Here is a 21,539-nt window from a genome sequence, read left to right as displayed (position 1 = left end):
AAAGTGAGACTTCTAATAGTGCAGGAAATAATAAATCTCCATTAACTGATGCTGATACTGATTGCTGTTGTTTGTCTTGCCTACCCTAGTACATGCATGCTAACTAAACTGTGTGTCTTTCATTTTCAGAGGTTGATGAGCTGCTATCTTCTCTTAAGCATGTCCAGCACACTTTGGTAGATCCCCAAAGTCAAGAGGAAATTGCTCTAATATTACAGCTTGTCCAAAACACTGAATTCCAAAATGCATTTAAGATACACAATGCTGTTACAATGCATATGAGCAAAGCCAGCCCTCCATATCCTCTTATCTCCAATGCACAAGAGCTCTCACAAGAGGTATGTACTGTGTACATTCCGTTTATTACTAGTTAACTTATCCAAATCTCCAGTCCTGGGTATGACTCTAAAATAACAATGATAGTGGAAAAACAAGACATACACACAAACTTAAATTACTGATCCTTGTCAGGATCCTCTGAACATTCATACCGATGAAAGTGCACCTGCACAGTCGACCAATTAGAAACTTCTATAGTCCCATGTGACACTCCCAGAAGAAAATAACTATACTTTGTGAAAGGTAGCTTCTGTATTTGTAGAATTTTTAAAATGGCAGATAGCATTAGTGTTCATATCTAACAGTAGTGAGGGTGGGTGGAAAATGTGATCTTTCCCAACTTTCCTTCAGGCTTATTTCTTTACATGTAATTTTTAAAAAAACAGGGTCAAACGACTGTGTGATAGGGATGTGCAGACCGGTCTGGTGGACCGGTCCAGGGGTTCGGGGTCGAACCGAACCACCACCACCCTGGTTCCATCGGACCGGAACCAGACCACCAGGTCTGGTCCGGTTGGTCCGCGAATTTTTTTAAAAAATTTAAGTTGATTATAATTACCTTTAGCCCCTTTGGGGGGCTTGCTGAGGCTGCGGGGGGGGGGTCCGCAGGGGTTCCCTCTCCCCCCACCGGCCTTCCTCACTACAGCCACGGCCGGGTAACTGATCATTTTTGGCCCTTTCGGGCCTCCTTGCAAGCTTGCGACCGCCATTTTGGAACACAAAACTGAATGATATGCTGCTTCAAGCAAACTTCAAAAGAAGTGAAGCTGATCCCTGCCTGTACACGAAATGCAGAGATGGCAAATGGACTTACATTTTGGCGTATGTTGATGATTTGATTTGAGCGCGAGGCCGCGCACTCATAAGGAGGCCCGAAAGGGCCGAAAATGATCAGTTACCCAGCCGCGGCGGTGATGAGGAAGGCTGGTGGGGGGAGAGGGAACCCACGCAGACACACACACACCCTGCAGACACACACACACACCCCCGCAGCCTCCGCAAGTCCCCCGAAGGGGCTAAAGGTACTTATAATCAACTTTATTTTTAAAAACAGAAAACCAAAAATTCACAGACTGGGGGGCGGGGGGGGCGGGTTCGATTGGGGGCCGAACCGAACCAGACCAGACGGTTCCATGCACACCCCTACTGTGTGACTTGTTCTGTCTGTCCAAGAGAACTTTGGGCTTGGGTTTCTTAATTAGCTGCCCATGATGTGTCAAAACTTTGAACCTAAGGGGGCTTCCAAAAGTAGGTTGTGATATGGCTTTGGAACCTGTTGCTCATAGGAACAGTAATAAATCCCACTAAATAGTCCCAAGCCTTTGTAGCGCTTGAGAATCTTGGCTAATACCAAAGTTCAATCTATATGGTATTCTAATTAGTTGGATTGGTTTTTCTAAATAATGGCCTTTGGAATGGGAAGAATATTGGTTATTAAACAGCTCAAGTATAACACACTTGGCTTTAACTTTTGGTTGCCATACAGATAGGTGGCTGAGTTGACAGACATGAACATTTTTACCATTCCATTTTTTGAAACATCTGTGTGATTCATTTGTGCTGTCCTAGCCATTTAGTTAGACAAACCTAACTGGGCAGAGGGGCATCTTTCAAAGTAGTGATTCTCATGTAAAGAAAGAACGCTGGCATAGCATCCCTCCCGTGGTGGTTGCTGATGTTTACTTGAGCTTTTTAAAGTTTGAACTATTTGGGAACATGAAATGATCTTCTGATTATTCTTTATCTGTGTAAATTGCTTTATGGAGTTACCCAAAAAGCTCTGACATCTGTGTGTCTTTGATTACTTGGCATCTATACAAATGAGACTTTCAGGGTCTGCTGCTGTCAGCCTAGCACTTCAGAGAAGGGAACAGTTCTCATTCAGTCCTAACCCAGTTCATGTTTACATCATGATGATGATGATTAATTGCTTTTCAGCAAAAAAAAGTGCTTCTTTTTTCTCAAAGCACTTTTTGTTGAAAAGAGAGAAAATAATAATAGAAGTATATTTTAAAATAGCTTAGGTAAGTGTGTGGATGTTCGCACACCCTACCAGAATGCAGTTTTAGTTCTTCCTGACTAATCAGGGACTATGAATTCAAAACAAAGCTTGTTATCTTTATAGTTAGTCTGTATAATGGTTTGGGTAGTTACCAGGATAAGCATTCCTTGACTGTCAGGAACAAGTAAGTAATTTTAAAATGACAAAGGAAAAATGATTTATCTATTTTTCTGAAACTTTAATTTAATTAGAAGGCTGCGTAAAGCATGCAGGCTTAAGGAATTTATGTGGAGATTAACTCCCTAAAATAATGTGGTGCACTCTGTCTCTGTTACAAAAATAGCTGTTGAACATCAAATTTAATTAAATTGATTTTAAAGCCAGTTAAACTTGTCAAAAATGGTGGCCAGGATTAGGGAAACACTGATTGTTGAATATCAAAGATCATTTGATGCAACATACAAGACTGCAGTTTCTGGCATGGAAACTCCTGCAGTGTTAACAAGATTTTAAAATTCTAGATCCCATTGCATATAATAGACCTCTTACATTGTGTTACGTAGGTGACAATAGGCTTAGCCTTTCTCAAGGTATAATACTATTTAAACCGAATTAAAACCAAAAGGTACACACACTTAAATATTCCTACTACCAAGAGGTTAAAACAAAGCCAATATACCAGTCTTGTTAGAATTCTCTTCTTCCAAAATTAATTAGAATAACTAAACTTTTTAAAATGTGTATGTATTTCCCTTACTAACACTTAAACTAATGATTACAGTTATTTAAATCAGTGCTTCTTGTTCTCTAATCCTAAACACACTTTGCTCACAAGTTAAATCCTGCTGGCTTCTATTCTAAGTTGTTTAGCTCTGTGAATGGAGCAAAAACATAGGCTATAGTATATAAATTTCAATTCTAGTCACCTAGAACAGGATTAGACCTCCAAAGTGTCATATTAACTCTGTCATTTTAGGCAAGACTACTTTAGAATCTGTTAAGTGTTACAGAATAACTTTTCAGGAATCAGGAATCAAAATTGTTGAGCGATAAAAGCATCTCCAAGAGGTACTGAGGGGTTGCGGGGAGCTGAAACTAGTTCGCACCAATACAGTTGCATATGCTTTTAATACATTAATGATGTATTAAGATGTGTTATCTATAACAATACATAATAGAAATTTAAAAAAAAAACTTACTGCAGAGGATGTGTATACAACTCTTATGAGCTTCCTCACAGAGAGCAAGTAACTTTTCCGTCTCCTGCATCTACTATTGTCAAACATCATTTTGTCTTCTATAGTTGTAAAAAGGCACCCTTGTAAGACACCGAATAGTGGAAGAGAAGGGAAAGTACTTGGCATAAGCACACTTTTGGTGTTCTGTCTTTCAGGTACAGAATATTTTGAAACCAAGTCATCAGAAAGATGGGTTAGAACTTAATTCTTTATTGAATGCTCCTCATATCCAGGTAGGAACTGTAAAACATTCCCATTGCTTTCTTGATGCATTTATTGTAAACAACATTCAGATTTTTTTCCCTGGTCGATATGATAAATCACCATAGTTGCAATTCAGAGAAATAATAGGCGAATTTTTGGCAGAACTTTGTGTTGCTGGAGTTTTGGTTGATGTTTGTGTTAGTACAGTTCCCTCTGCCAGAGGAACAAACTGCAACTTAAACTAAACAGCAGCTTGTTTCTCAAGCAGTAAAAACTACTGCAGTAGAAGTATCAACACTCCAGCAATATATGGAATTCTGTGTGCATCATAGCCTATAATTGGGGTGAGCATTAGGTAGCTTAGTAGCTCCTAGCCTTATTTGAAGTAGCTCCCTAGGCGTCTGGTATTGTTTCTGCCTCCCCTCCTTCCAGCCAACACTGCAGATCTGTGTGGGGTAGGCATGGCCATGGCATTCTTTTTCTTTCTTCGGGTGCTCAGGGTTGACTTTACTTTCTCTCCCACTAATTTCTCCAGTTTCTTCCCTTGCAAAGTAGCCTATCATTTCTCTCATATATTTCAGCAGAATTCTCCTAGAATTTTAATTGTAAACTGCCCTGAGCCATTGTGGAAGGGCGGTATACAAAACAAACAAACAAACAAATAGTTTAGGGGGTTCTGTAAAATTCCTTATTTTTGTTAACGTAAATTTTTGTACAAGCTACCATTTTGTGACTGGCTCAGCCTCCACAATCCACTATTCCTGCTGATAATTCCCAAGGCTCTGAGGGTGGGGAGATACATAGCTCCTGGAAGCATGTGACACACATGCACACCCCCGCCCATATGACTAAAGCATATGATACAGGTCTGGCTCAGACATCTCTTTCTGATCCTTTTTTTGTGAGCCACCCCGAACAGTATTGCACTGCAGTGGTGGGGTACAAATATTTTAAATAAACAAATCATTCAAACCCTGTTTTGGAGGCTCAATAATATGCAGCAGGCTTCATGTGCTGCTCTTTCACAGGACAGCTGCAATTTAAAATTAAAGTGACAACAATTGGGCGAGGTTGCTTTTTGTTGCATTAACTTTCATAAGAGCACTGTCCTTTGTTTGAACATGATACTTGATTATGTCCCTGCTTGCATGAGGCAACCTATCCACACTGCAGCAGAACATAAGAACAGCCCTGCTGGATCAGGCCCAAGGCCCATCTAGTCCAGCATCCTGTTTTGCACATTGGCCCACCAGATGCTGCTGGAAGCCACAGGCAGGAGTTGAGGGCATGCCCTCTCTCCTGCTGTTACTCCCCTGCAACTGGTACCCAGAGGCACCACGCCCCCCGAGGCTGGAGGTGGCCTACAGCCCTCCAACTAGTAGCCATTGATAGACCTCTCCTCCATGAAGTTATCCAAACCCCTCTTAAAGCCATCCAGGTTGCTGGCTGTCACCACTTCTCATGACAGAGAATTCCACAAGTTGATTATGCGTTGTGTGAAAAAGTACTTCCGTTTGATGGTCCTAGATTTCCTGGCAACCAGTTTCATGGGATGACCCCCTGGTTCTAGTGTTATGGGAGAGGGAGAAGAATTTCTCTCTATCCACTTTCTCCACTCCATGCATGATTTTATAGACCTATCATGTCTCCCCGCAGTCTTTTTGCTAAACTAAATAGCCCCAGGTGTTGTAGCCTAGCCTCATAAGAAAGGTGCTCTAGGCCCTTGATCATCTTGGTTGCCCTCTTCTGCACCTTTTCCAGTTCTACAATGTCCTTTTTTAGATGTGGTGACCAGAATTGTACGCAGCACTCCAGGTGTGGTCGCACCGTAGTTTTGTATAAGGGCATTAGAATATTAGCAGCCCTGCCTCTCCTTGTCGCCTCCCTGATTTCCTCCTGCAACTCCCAGTCACTGTCAGCGCTTTGATCGGAGGGCGATAGCACGTCCCCAGTAGCACATTCCCTTTTAGGCCTTGTATTGTCACCCACAGGGTTTCTGTGGAGGACTCCAGTCCACCTATGTTTTCTACCTTGTTAGATTCTATGCCTTCTTTAACATACAGTGCTACTCCGTCTCCAAGGTGCTCCTCCCTGTCCTTTCTATAGAGTTTATATCCAGGGATAACAGTGTCCCACTGGTTCTCATTGTTCCACCATGCTTCTGTTATGCCCACTATATCTATTTCTGCGTTAGCCACCAAGCACTCCAGCCCACCCATTTTGGCTCGGAGGCTTCTGGCATTGGCATATAAGCACCCATATGCTGAATCTCTCACCTGATGTATGCTATCTTTCTTTTGACTCTTTGACCAGCTGGCACAGTCTCCCATCTGCTCTTTATGTGGTTCTGCTCTGTCCCCTTCTGTTTTATTTGAATTCTTTGCACCCTCTCACTTTAAAGGATGGCTTTTGCCGAATGGGATACTGCCCAGCTCCCATCGGCAGTTCCTCAGGCGTCATTTTAAAAGCTGCTCTGCAACCTTTTTGATTTTAAACGCCATCAGTCTGATTCCATCTTGGTTCAAGTGCAGCCCGTCCCTTTTGTACAGGCCTTACTTACCACAAAATGTATCCCAGTGCCTAACAAATCTAAACCCCTCCTCCCGGCACCAACGTCTCATCCACACATTGAAACCCCTCAGCTCTGCCTGTCTCACTGTACCTGCACGTGGAACAGGTAGCATTTCTGAGAATGCTACCTTGGGGGTCCTGGACTTCAATATGCTACCTATCAGCCTAAATTTGGCTTCCAGGACCTCCCGACTACATTTCCCCGCATCGTTGGTGCCGACATGCACCACGACAGCTGTCTCCTCCCCAGCACTGCCTAAGAGCCTATCTCGATGCTGCATGATGTCTGCAACCTTCACAACAGGCAGGCAAGTCACCATGCGGTCAACACGCAGGTCACAAATCCATCTCTCTATACCTCTAATGATCTAATCACCCACTACAATGAGGCTCACACACCCCAGAGGAGTATCCCCTGTGTGAGAGGATATGGGCTCATCATCCATGGAAGGGGTCCCTTCTAAAGGAGCATTTCCCTCTTCCTCAGACCGATGTCCTCCTTGCCCGAGACCCTCATTCTCCCTGACAGCAGAGGAGCTATCAGCCCTGGAGTGGGATATCTCTATCATGTCCCTGAAGGTCTCATCCACATGCCTCTCTGTCTCTCTGAGCTTCTCCAGATCTGCCACCTTGGACTCAAGGGAACGAACTTGCTCCCTGAGAGCCAGGAGCTCCTTGCACCAAGCACACACCCATAACTTCTGCCCATGGGGCAAATAGTCATACATGTCGCACTCTGTGCAATACACTGGGAAGTGCCCCCTCCCCTGCTGGCCTTCTATCTTCATACTGGTTTTGTTGGCTATTTACAGTATTTAGAGATAGCTTATTAGAAGGATAAGTCTATGCTGTAATGGTCAGGTATTTACTGTCCAAGCAGCCTTTCCCAAGAATATGAGGAAGGGATTTGTACTTATGTTCTCTTCTCCATCAGTCTCCGTGTGATCACTGGGGCTTGTTCCAGGATCCCCCGCACACTTCCCACTAAACTCCTGCAAAACTCCTCTGTCCTGTTTGCTATCCCTGTTCACTATGTTCTCGGCCCTAAACCTCTTATGTAGCGAATAGTCTTTCAATTAACACAGGATGTGAGTCAAAGGAATGTGGGGCCTCCCCCAGCCCTAGCTGACTCCACCCCCTCCAGGCAGGGACAATCAACAAACACTGGAATTAGCTAACCCTTGCAAATTCTAACCCTTGCAGGGACAAACAACAAACACTGGAGTTAGCTAACCCTTTCAAATTCTAACCCTTGCAATTACAAACACACACACAGAGACTAGGACTTATCCCTTAAAGAGAAACCAGCCCATGAAAATCTTCCCTCCTTCTGTTAGTTGGTTTGAAGGGAGGAAGGGCTAGATGCTTAGAAAAGCTTGCTCACCTCCCCAAGATGTGTCTGCTCTTCACAGAGTAGTTTTCCAACTCTGAAGAAATAAGCAAGATGTGCCTCCTGAATTATGGACTACAAATTTGTGAATTCAAGTGTGTATCTGTTTTTACCTAGTACAAATTATCTCCAATGTATGAATATAACTATTTCTATAAATGACATTGTTTTACATCAGGCACTACTTTTGGCTCATGATAAAGTTGCTGAGCAGGAAATGCAACCCGAGCCAGTGACGGATGAAAAGATTTATGAGAATGTTGGTCTATATGGAGGAGAGACAGTTAAAATAGTTCGCATTGAGAAGGCTAGGGATATTCCATTGGTGAGTATACGGAGACAAGAGATCTTTCCGAGTGCCTTGTCTAATGATTGTGGGACATCCTTCTCTTTAAAAAAGAGAGAGAGAAAACATGCATGTGATTTAAGGAATGGGACAGGCAAGTACCTTTTCTTATTGTACCACTGGTTCAACGGAATGGGATAGAATACTGAGAAATGGTTCATTTTGGCTCATATTCTCTAGCTGTCCTGAAAATTTAGTTGTAATTGTTACTTTCTTGTTCTGCATTTGTGTGTAAAATGAAGCATTTATTTAATTAAAAAAACCCAGACCCTTAAATGGCATATTAATATATTCCATAATGCAGAGTTGAAAACTGATTGACTCAATAGATTCTTTACTAAAATAAATTTAAGATATAGCCTTGGCTGTACTGCTGTACCTCTTCATATATAAATAATGCTGATGTGTTTCCCTACTGTTCCGTAGTTTCATTATGTCCCCAGTGAAGATGTATAGTTCAGTAAGTTAACTATGCTTGAGGCTATATCATGTAGGAATGTGCTCTGTTAATGAAACTGCTCTGGAGTGTTAGCTAAGCACGCCTGACGATCCTTTGGGCTTATGTGGGGAATCAGCAAATCTAGAGTGAGCAATTCACTATAGCTTAAATTTGTGCAAAGCTTTGGTCTTGGAAATTACTGACAGAGAGTTGAAGTCAAATACAGTCAGGTTTATTTGGGGTTTGGGGGTACAGAAAGGAAATCTTGATTAGCAAGCAGCACAACATTAACTAATAAAACTAACCAGACTAATAATATCAACAATACTAGACTGAAGCTCACGAAGAGGCACTTTAGCTTGAGATCCGAATTAAATCCACTCAATGCTGCGCAGAGAAACTGACTTGGAAAACAGCTTTAGACTTTAAAGAGAGCAGGAAGAGAGGGGAGCAAGATATTTCAGAGCAGAGATTAGTATACTTAGTTGCTTCTGATGGTATGTCTGGACACTTGTTGCTCAGCCGATGCTGAGGGACCTCTGTCCCCAGGGACAAGCAGGAAAACAGGATTCAAGAGTGGGGACCTGTGTGCCACTCGCTAGTTAGGAAGCAAGTAAAAGTCCAAAGATGGTCTGATCCCAAGAGACCAGTTCCTGGCTGGACCCAAGTGTGCTGCACAGATTGGGCCTGGAGACAGGGCCATCCTGGGGGCAAAAAGCTGGACGAGCACAAGAGCCAAGGCACAGCAGGATGGTATAGCTGGCAGAATACATTTTGCCTTGTTCAGTCCTTGGTGGGTATGCTCTAAAGCATAATGGAGTAAAGAGGCTTGAGAAACCTGTATGGGACGGAGTGAATGGGCGCATTAAAGTTTGTCTTCATGGGTCAGGAAGACCTGGGTGTGATTGGAATTTTTCTGACTTAAGGAGCACTCTTCCTGAGCCTCAAGCCAACTATTTATACTTCTGTTCAAGAAATGAGCCTGTTATACCTTATCCACTCCTTCCTTTGCAGATGATAAGCTCAAAGGCTAATCTGATGTGCCAACACAGAGGGGAGTTCTTTGACTATTCCTTGTTAGAAGGATAGCTCTTAATTAACTCATGTCTACTTCAACATCCACTTCTGTGCTGGGACCAGAGAGGAGAGCACGAGAAATAGTCCTCTCTCAGTCACGAGTTAGGCTTGACCTGGAGTTACCTTCCCCGTTCTGCCTGCTAAGCGACATACCCTCATTAGTTAGCTCTTGTAAGCAAATGGTGAGTCCACGATCTCATGAGTTCAGAGAGTCCAAAATGGAAACTACAAGCCTGTAGTTCCAAATCATGTGCAGGGATGCTACCGGGAGCCCCCAAGCAGGCTAACTTCCTAATATCTTGTAACAGAATCCAGTTCTTTCCTTGTTGCTCAAGATATGCTCTCATGCTACTATAAGAACCTGATTGCAGCCCAGTTCTCACCAGTGCCACTCTGCTCATTCCTCTATTCCAAGCTGCTAATATTGAGGGCTTTTAATATTATGTCTGTATAACTAATCATGTTGTATTTTATTTATTTATTTATTTATTTATTTATTTATTTATTTATTTATTTATTCAATTTTTTTTACTGCCCTTCCGAACTGGCTCAGGGAGGTTTACAATTAATGTAAACCGTCCGTATGCATTTTCACTTCCTATTGCAGGAGATGGATTGAAGTATGTACTTTATTTGAAACCGTTTATGCACTGGTAGACTATATATTATCAGTGTTAATTACTAGGAGGCATTTTCTCTTAACTTTTACAGTTGGTGTTCCTTATCTAGCTGTATGATTATGGCTCACACTGAGAATTGTGTATTAATAGCATAGGCTATAAGATATTTCTGACTCTTATATTCCCACCTTTTTACTTATGCAGGGCGCTACAGTACGTAATGAAATGGATTCAGTCATCATTAGTCGGATAGTAAAGGGAGGTGCTGCAGAGAAGAGTGGGCTATTGCATGAAGGCGATGAAGTTCTAGAGATTAATGGAATTGAAATTCGTGGGAAAGATGTTAATGAAGTTTTTGACTTACTGGTATGTGAGTACTAACAGAGAATACTTGCTGTCATGATATTCTACACTACTGCTTGCTTATAACTCTCCCGGTTGTACATTTATATCTGTTGTATATCGGTGCCTGTACTGCAATTTGTTTTGCTGTATGCTTAAAAGGTTTCACTCTTGCATACCTACCAAGGAGCCCACCTTCTCACGTTCTGTTTTGTCTATAGTCCAAGGAGAGCAGCTTCTGCATGGTGCCCTCAGCATGTCAAGCACAAATGACTGAGAGGGTGGTGGCCTCTCAGCTCCTGACAGTCTTGGAGGAAACAGATTATCTAGACCCATTTCAAACTGGCTTTGGGGCCGGTTATGGGGTTGAGACTGCCTTGGTTGGTCTGATGGATGATCTGCAATTGGGTATTGATAGCGACTGCTGATCCTTTCGGGTCTCTTGATGGTTTTCAATATCATCGACCATGGTATCCTTCTGGGTTGCCTGAAGGAGTTGGGATTGGATGACACTGTTTTACAGTGGTTCTGTTCCTACCTCTCTAGCAGATTCCAGATGGTGTCTCTTGGAGACTGTTGATCTGCAAAGCAGGAGTTAATGTATGGAGTTCTACAAGTATCCATACTGTGTCCTGTGTTTTTTAACATCTACATGAAACTGCTGGGAGAGATCAGGGTATCTGGTGCAGGGTGTAATCAGTATGTTGATGATGCCCAAATCTATTTACCCCCTGCTAACTGGGCAAAGAGGCACCTTTTACCATGATGATTCTCTTTATTTAGCAGGGGGAGAGTAACTGGCCCTATCCACCCCCAGCACAGTACTTCTAGTGACTGTTGCTGGTGTCTATCTTATGTTTCTTTTTAGAATGTGAGCCCTTTGGAGACAGGGTTCCATCTTATTTGTTTGTTGTTTCTCTTGTAAACCGCCCTGAGCCATTTTTGGAAGGGCGGTATAGAAATCGAATTATTATTATTATTATTATTATTTATCTTATTACTACTACTACTATTATTACTACTACTACTACTCCATATCAGCTTCATCGGGTGATGACATAACTAAATGCTTCCCTAGAAGTAGTAATGGGCTGGATGAGGGATAACAAACTGGTACTCACTGTAGGAAGCCACAGTTCGGGAAATGGGATAGATCTGCGTGTTCTGGTTAGAGTTCCTTCTGGGGGAGTGTAAGAAGTTTGCAGTTTGGGAGTACTTGTATATCCAGCGCTCTCTGATACCTCAGGTGGAGGCAGTCAGGAGTGCTTTCTGTCAGCTTCAACTGGTTCGCCAACTGCATGCTTTCCTGGAAGTGAGTGACCTTAAGGCAGTGGTGCACATGGTGGTAATTTCCAGGCTTGACTACTGCAGTGCATTCTGTAGTGCTGCCTTTGTACATAGGCTGGTGCAATTGGTGCAAAATACTGCTGCCAAATTGGTCTCCAGGACATCCCATAGAAACCATATTACTCTGGTTCTAAAAGAACTACACTGGCTACCAATAGGTTTCTGGGCAAAACACAAAGTGCTGGTTATTACCTGTAAAGCCCTTGGCAGCTTGAATCCAGGTTATTTAAGAGAATACCTTCTTTATTAAAACCCCATCATCTATTAAGATCTTCAGGGGAGGTTCGTCTAAGGGTTCCGCCAGCTTGTTTGGCGATGACTCAAAGGCGAGACTTCTCTGTAGTTCCTCCAGGGCTGTGGAATGCACTTTCTGCTGAGATTAGGGTTGTCCTTCTCAATGTCTGGACAGCCATTACAAAGATCACTGTACCTTTCAAGCTTGTCACTTGGAGTGCCAACCAGTAAGTATAGATAGCTTAACGATGCGTTGGTCTACAGCTTAAAGAAGGAAGCTGCACCACTAGGTTTAATATAACATAGGTCTGTCCTCCTGTTCTGCCCTCTTCTTTGTAAACATAATGTTAGGTGCACCACTTGTGCCATTAAGATTCCTGATATACCATTTCTTTGGACTGCTCTAGTTATAAGATAATGGCACTCTTCCGCTTCATCACCCTGACTCTAAAAGTCATTGCCATTTACCTAGCACATTCCAGTTATGCAGTTCTAGAAGCTCCATCTGCCTTGCTCTCATCCAACTTGACATGTTCCTTTTGGATGTGGTGTCTGGGTCAGCCCTGCCTGCAAGCTGGAATAGAGACTTTCCAACAAGAATTGCTTAGTTGAATCAGGTCATAGATCCATCTAGTCAAGCATTTTGTCTCCCAACAGTGACCGAAAGCATGCGTTACTTCTTACTGCTCACCACTTGGTGGATCAGGAAAAGAGGGTAACCTACAAATATGACAGATTTCCATGGGAGTGTCATCTGCCATTTTGCTACAGCACATCCAAATGAGAATCAGCGAAACTAGGGTTAGAGTTTTGGAGGGAGAAAGATGTTCAAGAGCAGAAACTTGAAACTACTTCCCCCACTACCAGCTTTAAAATAGTTGTTGCTCTCTATGATCAAGTGTCAGGAGGATGACCTCAAATCAGTGGTGCACCAGCTGGTAACCTCCAGGCTTGACTACTGCAATGAGCTCTACATGGGGCTGCCTTTGTACATAGTTCGGAAATTTCAGTTAGTTCAAAATGCGGCAGCCAGATTGGTCTCTGGGGCAACTCGGAGAGACCATATTATTCCTGTTTTGAAACAGTTGCACTGGCTGCCAATATTTTTCCGGACAAAATACAAAGTGCTGGTTATTACCTTTAAAGCCCTAAACAGCTTAGGTCCAGGTTACCTCAGAGAGCGCCTTCTTCTGTATGATCCCCACCACACATTAAGGTCATCTGTGGGGGTTTGTCTCCAGTTACCACCAGTACGTCCGGTGGTGACTCAGAGGCTGGCCTTCTCTGTAGCCGTTCCTGGGCTGTGGAATGCGCTCCCTGCGGAAATCCGTAATTTGAACTCTTTTTTGACCTTCAGGAGACCCCTTAAGACTTATTTATTTTTATTTACATTTTATATCCCGCTCTTCCTCCAAGGAGCCCAGAGCAGTGTACTACATACTTAGGTTTCTCCTCACAACAACCCTGTGAAGTAGGTTGGGCTGAGAGAGAAGTGACTGGCCCAGAGTCATCCAGCTAGTATCATGGATGAATGGGGATTTGAACTCGAGTCTCCTGGCCTTCCATCGTTTTTAAACTGTTGTAAGGAGTTTGTAATGCACTGGGTTTTTTTAGGGTTTTTAAATTGTTTTTAACTGATTGTTTTATGGTCTTTTAAAATTTTTGTTTTTATTGTTGACTGATTTTAACTGTTTTTGTTTTGCTTGTAATCCGCCCTGAGCCAAATTAGGAAGGGTGGTATAAAAATGCAATCAATCAATCAATCAATCAATCAATAAGTTATCACTAACTGACGAATCTGCTTTTCATCACAGGCGGACATGCATGGCACTCTGACGTTTGTGCTGATTCCCAGTCAGCAAAGTAAACCACCACCTGCTAAGGAGACAGTGGTATGTTGCGTATCACATTTACACTATTTGTTTTATTGATTTAGAAGGGAGTTACAGCCCTATCGGTGTCAGGGAAGAGTGAAGCTCCCTTGTTAAAAGGTAGGAGAAAAGGCAAGTAGGATGGAAGGGTTGAGCAAAAATAACAGCTGTTTCTCATTAACCACATAAATGTATTAATTGCACAACTCATTTCAGGTTACCTAACTTGTACATTATGGTTTAAGAATACAAAACCCCTTCATTTCCCCCACAAAACATTAGCTACATCGATTTTAGGTAGCGTTGTCTCCATTTAGAACATCTGTTTTTGTGCTCTTGTGTGACAGCGCAGAAGTAAGGCTACCATACTCAATACTGAGAGCAAGGATTGCTCTCTTCTGCATGTATTTTACTAACCTTATACCTTAAGCTCTTCAGAATTGTTCTATTTCTGTAGTGTCAGATATATGTGCTAACAAACAAGCATTGCTTTGAAACTGGAACATGCTGTCAGTTTAGATATTTTCCTTCCTGCCCCACTTTTTCTGTGCGCTTATAGCAAGTGCATGTGCCCTTCAGTTGAGCTTAGAGCAGTATGTGTTGCCCCACCCCTATCTAAATAGAATGACTTCTCCTTAAGAAATGTATGTGTCGAAAAAGGAGGGACGTGTATCTGTTGTGTTTCATGAGGAAAGAAGCAGTTTTGGCATTATGTGCTACAAAAAAAGTCTATAAGACAGAAAACTTTCTAGCTCTCTGCCATTGGCTTGTTTGCATTAAAAAAAGCACTTTACTAATAAGGAATACAGATAAATATTTGAACCCCTTCAAATTGGCAGTGAGAATTTTGGGGAAGAGTGCAGAGAGCCCTTTCCCCTACCTTCTTCCTCTTAACCCTAGAAGGAGAGTACTGCACTTTTCTTGACAAAACAGCTTGGATAGAAAAATTGGAACTTTCCTCTGTGGCCTTTAAAGAGCAAGGACAAGTCACCCAGATCATTAAGCAGGGGAGCAGACACTCATGCCCTGAGCCCCACACATTCTATAATGGCTAGTGCTGCTTTGAAGAGGGAAAGGCCAAGCTTTTCAGTTGGTAAGGTTATTAAAAAATGCAGTGAGAGGCATTTTGGTCTTAACAGTAGTAACTTCCGCATAACGCTTCCCTGTGTTGAACTATGGTAAGGCAGACAGTATAGGCGGGAAAATGCATGTACTGCTGATGTACCATTTGCTTTCTAGCAATCTCACCCACCCCACTTTGCAGTCAAAATACAATCACAGTACACCTTAGTTTGGTATTTGCCAAATGACTCCCTTACAAATATTTGACTCTGCCATGAGAAAATGGCAAGGAACTCCAAATTCACATGCACTCCTCCACTGATGGCTTTTTAGCAGCCAGATCATATAGGAGCTTTCTTCTAGTACTCTTATGGTTCTCAATTTAGACACAGATTTAGATCCAAAGAATCATGAGCAGAATTTTGCTCATGCCTTGAGGCTTTTCTGTTCCATCCTTCCCACTGCAGCTCCATGGGCCCCTGAAAAGCCACTCCTGAGAACACGAAATCCTCCAGGATGGGATATGATGCAAGGGGGTTTCAGTAAGGGGAAATCAATAAATTGGGGAGGCATCTTGCACAAGCAGAAATTCCTTTTAAGTGTTTCCATGTGCCTCATCTGAATTGAGGTATTATTATTATTACATTTATATCCCGCTCTTCCTCCAAAGACCCCAGAGCAGTGTACTACATACTTAAGTTTCTCTTTCACAACAACTCTGTGAAGTAGGTTAGGCTGAGAGAGAAGTGACTGGCCCAGAGTCACCCAGCTAGTTTCATGGCTGAATGGGGATTTGAACTCGGGTCTCCCCGGTCCTAGTCCAGCACTCTAACCACTACACTACGCTGGCTCCTACATAAAAAGGTAGTGCTTTTTATGCCCTGTGTTTTGGGGTCACTTCCAGTAGAGGTGATGATAAGATTTTTAAAAAATGGTGCTCTTGTCAGGCTCTATCCATGAAGAACAATTTGTGTATATTTTCCAGAGATTCGGTTCAGCTCATCCCAGATCCTTCCTTCATACCCAAAGTCAATTTGATGTTTCATTGTTCGGCAGATATTTACTTAACTTTTTTTCCTGAGCTGCGCATGCCTGCTGAGAAAGAATAGCACAGGTTGGATGTGCGGAGGGTGCTTAGAATTTAGTTGGACAGGACAGAGTCTTTTCGTAAATCTGAAGTGGTGTTCATTTCCTTTCAGTCATGCAGGATGGGGATGAAGGCACTGACGGCCATAATAGCTGGTTGGGTTTGAGCCTGTATCTTGTTGGCATATGAATCCCAGAATCTTTCGATTCCAGGATGTGTTACTGCCCACTCCATGAGATCAGCAGCCACTTCAGCTGCACTGATGACTCCAACTACACTGGAGGATGTACTACAATCCACTACAAACTGGATGAGCATGCTTCATCTAGAGTGGCATTTGGCCCAGAGGGTCTTGAAACCAGTCCTTCCCGGTCAGTAGATTCAGCCTTGGCTTTGTTCCCACCCACGGTTGTGTGCTGTGGTATGACCCACATTGGGTGACCTCCTACACCAGCTGAGAAAGGAACATTGGTATTCACCATGAAGGTTTCTTCTTGCTGGTGTAGAAGAGGTCACCCAAGCCTGCCCAGGATTAAATTGCTGCAGGAATTGTCGGGGAAGGGGGCCCAGGGTTCTTTTTTACTCTGCTGTTCTGTTCTTTCTGCATGTATCTTGGCATGTTCTGTCATGGGCCGGGGTGGCCTGCTTGATTCTGATTTTGTTCTTTGCATATTTTTCAAGGGCAAGATTCTGTTCATTTTTAAACACTCAGAGTTAGAGCAGTTCAAATAACTAAGAGGATCCGCCCACAAGGGTTGAGTTAAAGGATCTTCAATTAATTCTATTTCCTGCCTCCTGGAGTATGTGGCAGGTGGGACATAATCCACGTTAGGCGACCTCTTCTTCAGCAGCAAGAAGAAACCTTCACAATGAGTACCAGTGTTCCTTTCTCTGTGGCTTTGGTATATGCTCCCTGTCAAAATAAAAGCACCTCCATTGCTTTTAGGAAGATCCTCAAGACACACCTATTTTCTCAGGCTTTTAACTGGAATTAATTGTAAACTGTTTAATAGTTTTTATGCTATGAAATAGTTTTAACACTTTTATTCTGTGAAATTGTATTAATAGTTTTTACTCTGTTATATATTGTGCACACCACCTAGAAATACATATATCAGACAGTATATAAATATGATAGATAAATAAATCTATTCCTGAGTGTTGGGGGAGCTCTGCAGAACATGATGGCATGTGGCGCAGGAGGCTTCAGCAAGAAGCAGGGGTAGTATTCCTCTTGCCTTGTGTTTGCAGATATATTTTTAGATATATGCAAATATATGTAGTGTTAACTATATATAAAAGGTTTCGCATAAGGATTTATGAAACAAATTTTGTGTTTTTGTTTCAAGCTTGAAACAAAATGAAATGCTTCATCAAAACAGCAGTTGACACAGTTGTTTCAATGGAACAAACCTCAAAATGTTTTGAGTGTTTTGGCCATAGGGAACAATGGGAAAATTCAAGACACCCTATTGTTCTTCATGGGTAGCTCCTAGGAACACCAGAGTGGGATGGATGGTAGGGCATGATGGGTGCTACCTACCTCCCAACGCACAAAATAAATGGGCAAGCAGGTGATTTTAAACAAATTTGTAACCTTTCCCCCAAACCCCCATAGAATTACAAACCAATTGGAAGCCAGTACTAGAAAACCAATCAGCAAGGGAAAAACAGGCCTCCAAAATGGTGCTTGAAACATTTCAAATAGTAACGGGATTGTCTTTGTTCTGAGCTTCAAACAGGCTCTTTTATTTCAAGCTCAAGACACTTAAAACAGCCTGTTTTGAGACAGATGCTTTTGACATCGAAACATTTTGTACATCCCTAGTTTTGCATGTTTCTAATCACCTTCCATACTGGTAACTTGTACCTGTGATGATTTGTTGACTCTTCAGACTTTCTTTCAAGTCCAGAGTGAGCTCTTATATACCAAGGGGAACATTTCCCAGAGATTAATGCTTGAATTACCAGTCCATTTTTATGTTTATACCTCTTTGTTTCCTAGATCCACGTGAAAGCTCACTTTGACTATGATCCATCTGATGACCCCTATGTCCCTTGCAGAGAGTTAGGCCTATCGTTTCAAAAGGGAGATATACTACATGTGATCAGCCAAGAAGATCCAAATTGGTGGCAGGCCTACCGAGATGGGGATGAAGAAAATCAGCCTTTGGCAGGCCTTATTCCAGGTATTTCATCATGGAACATGTTTAAAATAAAGTTGAGGTAACACTGTTAACACTTCTTTCTAAACCACTGGAATTTTGCCTTGTGCCTCATCTGCTCCATACTAGCCTTGAAGACACTATTGACCTACTTGGACAACTTGATCTTAAATCTTATTAGGACACTGGTTTTTATCTTGTTCTCTTCCGCATGAGAATTTTAACTCTTCCTTCCAGTATATCTCAAGAGCTGATGTGTGTTAGGTGCCTTGTGTTGGGGTAAAATACCTGACACACTAATAGCCACTATTACATGCCACAGTAGTAGCTGCTGATGAGTTTTAATCCCAATCTGGATCCACCCAAATCTACCATAGATCAGAAGTCGAAATGTCCTATGTCTCAAATGCTAGTGAAGTATCTGGACTTCCCCAAACTAGCACATCAAACTAGCAATGACCTCTGCTCTGGAGAGGACTGACATATCACAGGAAAGGGTCCCAAACAAAAAAAGGAAAGGGTTTCTCTGGGGGAGTCCCCAGTCTGCTACACATATCATAAATCTGTTCATTGTGAGGGTAATATTCATGATGCGTAGTGGCAAGGGAAGGATGGGTCCCAAAAAGTTAGAATAAGGAAGAGCTTCCAGATTTGTGGACACTAGGTGGGCCAGATCATACGTGCACAATAAATTGAAGGAACTTTCATGGTATGAGAGAGCATAAGCCATTTCATAATAAGTTGAGAAGGTGGAAGTGGATTACAGAACTTCTTCCACACAATGCTTGAGTTGATGGGGATAGGTTTAGGGGACCAGCTCTGCTGCTGGAGAAGGACATCGTGGATTAAACTTCCCACATGCTCCAGGGGGCAGAACTTGAGTTAATTCGCTTAAGAGGCTTTATAAGCCAGAGGAAGGGAAACCCCTCCCAGGTCTTCCAGTCCTGTTCTCGCTTCAGAGACAGACCAGCTCCATCCAAGCCTATCTCTTCTGCATTTATCTTTTCTTTTAAAAAGAAAAAAGAAAGAAAAATTCATCTTGTTTCCCAGAGTATCCTTCTCTGCGTTTTCCCTAAGCTTCTCTTTGCCTATTTATTTATTTATAAGCTTTCTTGCCTCTCTTCTCCCCCTTCCTCCCTGTGGACTGGATGGAGTGTGAAGGAAGACTGTGCCATGTCCTGGTGCCAAAAGGCAAGAAGAACATCTTGCCATTCCTCCTCGGGAAAACAAGCACATTCCCTCTCAAACACAGTATGCCCACCAAAGACCTTCGAGTCCCCACTGGCACCATTATGGAGTAGAGACCCCGATCCCATGGAAGAGCTGTAAAGCCCCGGGAAAAGCAAGCGCAGCCAGTGCGCTGGGCATGCGAACCCTGATACGCCAGTTGATCCCCCTCCTCCGCCACAGGGGCAAACAGATGCTGAAGGCCCAGCGGATGTGATGCTACCTCCAGTGCAGCCTCCCAGGTGGCTGCGCCACAATCTGATGCCCAGACCAGCCAGGCCTGTGCAAAATGCATCCCCCAGTGGAAACCCCTCCCCCCGCCCAACCCCTGCAGCTGCAAAACTCTGGAGGGACAGAAACCCAGCTGGAAACCTCCCTCTGCTGAGCCATCCCGAGGTCCCAGCTGGGCCTGCCTGCCCAGCAAACATTGGGGATGGAAGCAGGCCATCACAACCATGGCATCGTGCCCCTCCCAGGCCAGCCTCACCACACAACACACCAGAGATCCCAGCAGAACCAGTGAGAGCAGGACCATTGGGCTCTCCTGTAGCACCAAACCTCCTCGCTCCTTCTGCTCCAGCCCCTGTATTTCCTTCAAAAGTGCCTGCTAGTTGTCAGACTTAGTTTGAGGGTGCCATTGAAAAATCTGTTCACATGCACCACAAGGCTAAAAATACCAAAAAGAAGGGTAGATGACATTTTCTCATCTTCCTTCTCTTCTTCCTTCTCTGAGGAGACTTCTAGAAGGTCTAAGAAATATCAAAAGCAGCACAGGCAAAAAAAGTCTAAAAGGGACAAAAAGACTAAAAAGAGTACTAGACCAGATAAAATGTGGGGGAGCAGGACTGGGCAGTTAGGCCTTTCCTGCTCAATCTTCTGAGTTAACAGGCCATGGCTCTTCCAACCCCCACCTCAGGGGCTCAATTGGTAACCCTTCCAGACCTGATGACAATGCTAAGAGTCCCATAGAAGTACCAGATAATCCAGAATTTGACCCTGACTCCAAAGAATAGGGGGAATGGTTTGATGACCAAAATTCAGCACCATTTACTAATAACGAAAGGTTATTTGTTCCAGAAGATTCTCACCTGTTCCACAAAGCAGTAAATACTCTAGGCCTACAACAACCCTTACAGGTGGACCAACCGCCTCCCTCCAGGAAAACGTTGGTATTCCTCTCTCCAAAGTCACAGGAATTGCTTTTCCCTTTTCCAAACTGCTTCACAGAGACTGTGAAGCAGGAATGGCAAGCACCTGCCTTAAAGAAGACAGCCATGCAGTTGGTTAACAAATTGTATGGATTTACCAAGGACGCATCAGAATTGCTCCAAGTACACCCCACTGATACCCCAGTGGCTGTCCTGCTCTCGGGAGTAATTCTTCCAAGGGACGGAGATAGTGCTCTTAAGGACCCTAATGAAAAGAAAATTGAGGCTAACTTAAAGAAGGGTCAAGAGAATGCATCCTTGGCTGCATCCATCATGGCCAGGGCATCGCTGTTATGGTTGGACGAGTTACTCCAGTCTCCACCTTCAGACTCCACACGGCAAAGGCAAATATTATTAAAAATTCAAAAAAGCTCAGGCTTTTATTACTGATGATACACAAGATGCCATTCATTTCTTATCCAGATCTCCCACTTCTATGGTGGTAACCAGGTGCTCCCTATGGCTCAAGCACTGACAGATACCACATCACATAATAACCTGACTTCAGTTCCTTACACAGCCACAAAATTGTTTGACAAGGCACTTCAGGAAGTCCTCAAACTAAGGACAAAAAAAAAGGCACTACCCTCTGCTCCCCACTGGGATGAGAGGAGGCCATCATGCAAATCTTTCCAGTCTTTTCAGCCATTTTGTTCCAGATTCAGACCACCGGACAGAGACAATAGGCCCTATGTTCCTTTTGGAACATGCAGTGTCCTTACACAAGGCTAAAAATACCAAAAAGATGACCAACCCACCCAGACAGGCCT

At 43.1% G+C, this 21,539-nt stretch overlaps 1 protein-coding gene across 3 annotated transcripts in view; it reads left to right on the top strand.

Moving 5' to 3' along the window:
- The window catches only part of PALS1 (protein associated with LIN7 1, MAGUK p55 family member), a 112,718-nt gene that overhangs the window by 73,515 nt on the left and 17,664 nt on the right, over positions 1 to 21,539 (top strand). For 2 of the 3 annotated variants that reach the window (XM_053291700.1, XM_053291703.1), the window contains 6 exons: positions 130 to 338; positions 3,735 to 3,812; positions 7,923 to 8,069; positions 10,431 to 10,592; positions 13,964 to 14,041; positions 18,175 to 18,358. In XM_053291700.1, coding sequence (XP_053147675.1) covers positions 130 to 338; positions 3,735 to 3,812; positions 7,923 to 8,069; positions 10,431 to 10,592; positions 13,964 to 14,041; positions 18,175 to 18,358 — 858 coding nt within the window. The remainder of the gene's footprint in view (positions 1 to 129; positions 339 to 3,734; positions 3,813 to 7,922; positions 8,070 to 10,430; positions 10,593 to 13,963; positions 14,042 to 18,174; positions 18,359 to 21,539) is intronic. The other variant, XM_053291704.1, reaches the window with a different exon arrangement.

This window comes from Hemicordylus capensis, chromosome 1, assembly GCF_027244095.1.
Source record: "Hemicordylus capensis ecotype Gifberg chromosome 1, rHemCap1.1.pri, whole genome shotgun sequence".
NCBI lineage: Eukaryota > Metazoa > Chordata > Lepidosauria > Squamata > Cordylidae > Hemicordylus > Hemicordylus capensis.
Note: the sequence above shows the minus strand (reverse complement) of the source record. Positions and strands in the feature narration are given on the sequence as shown.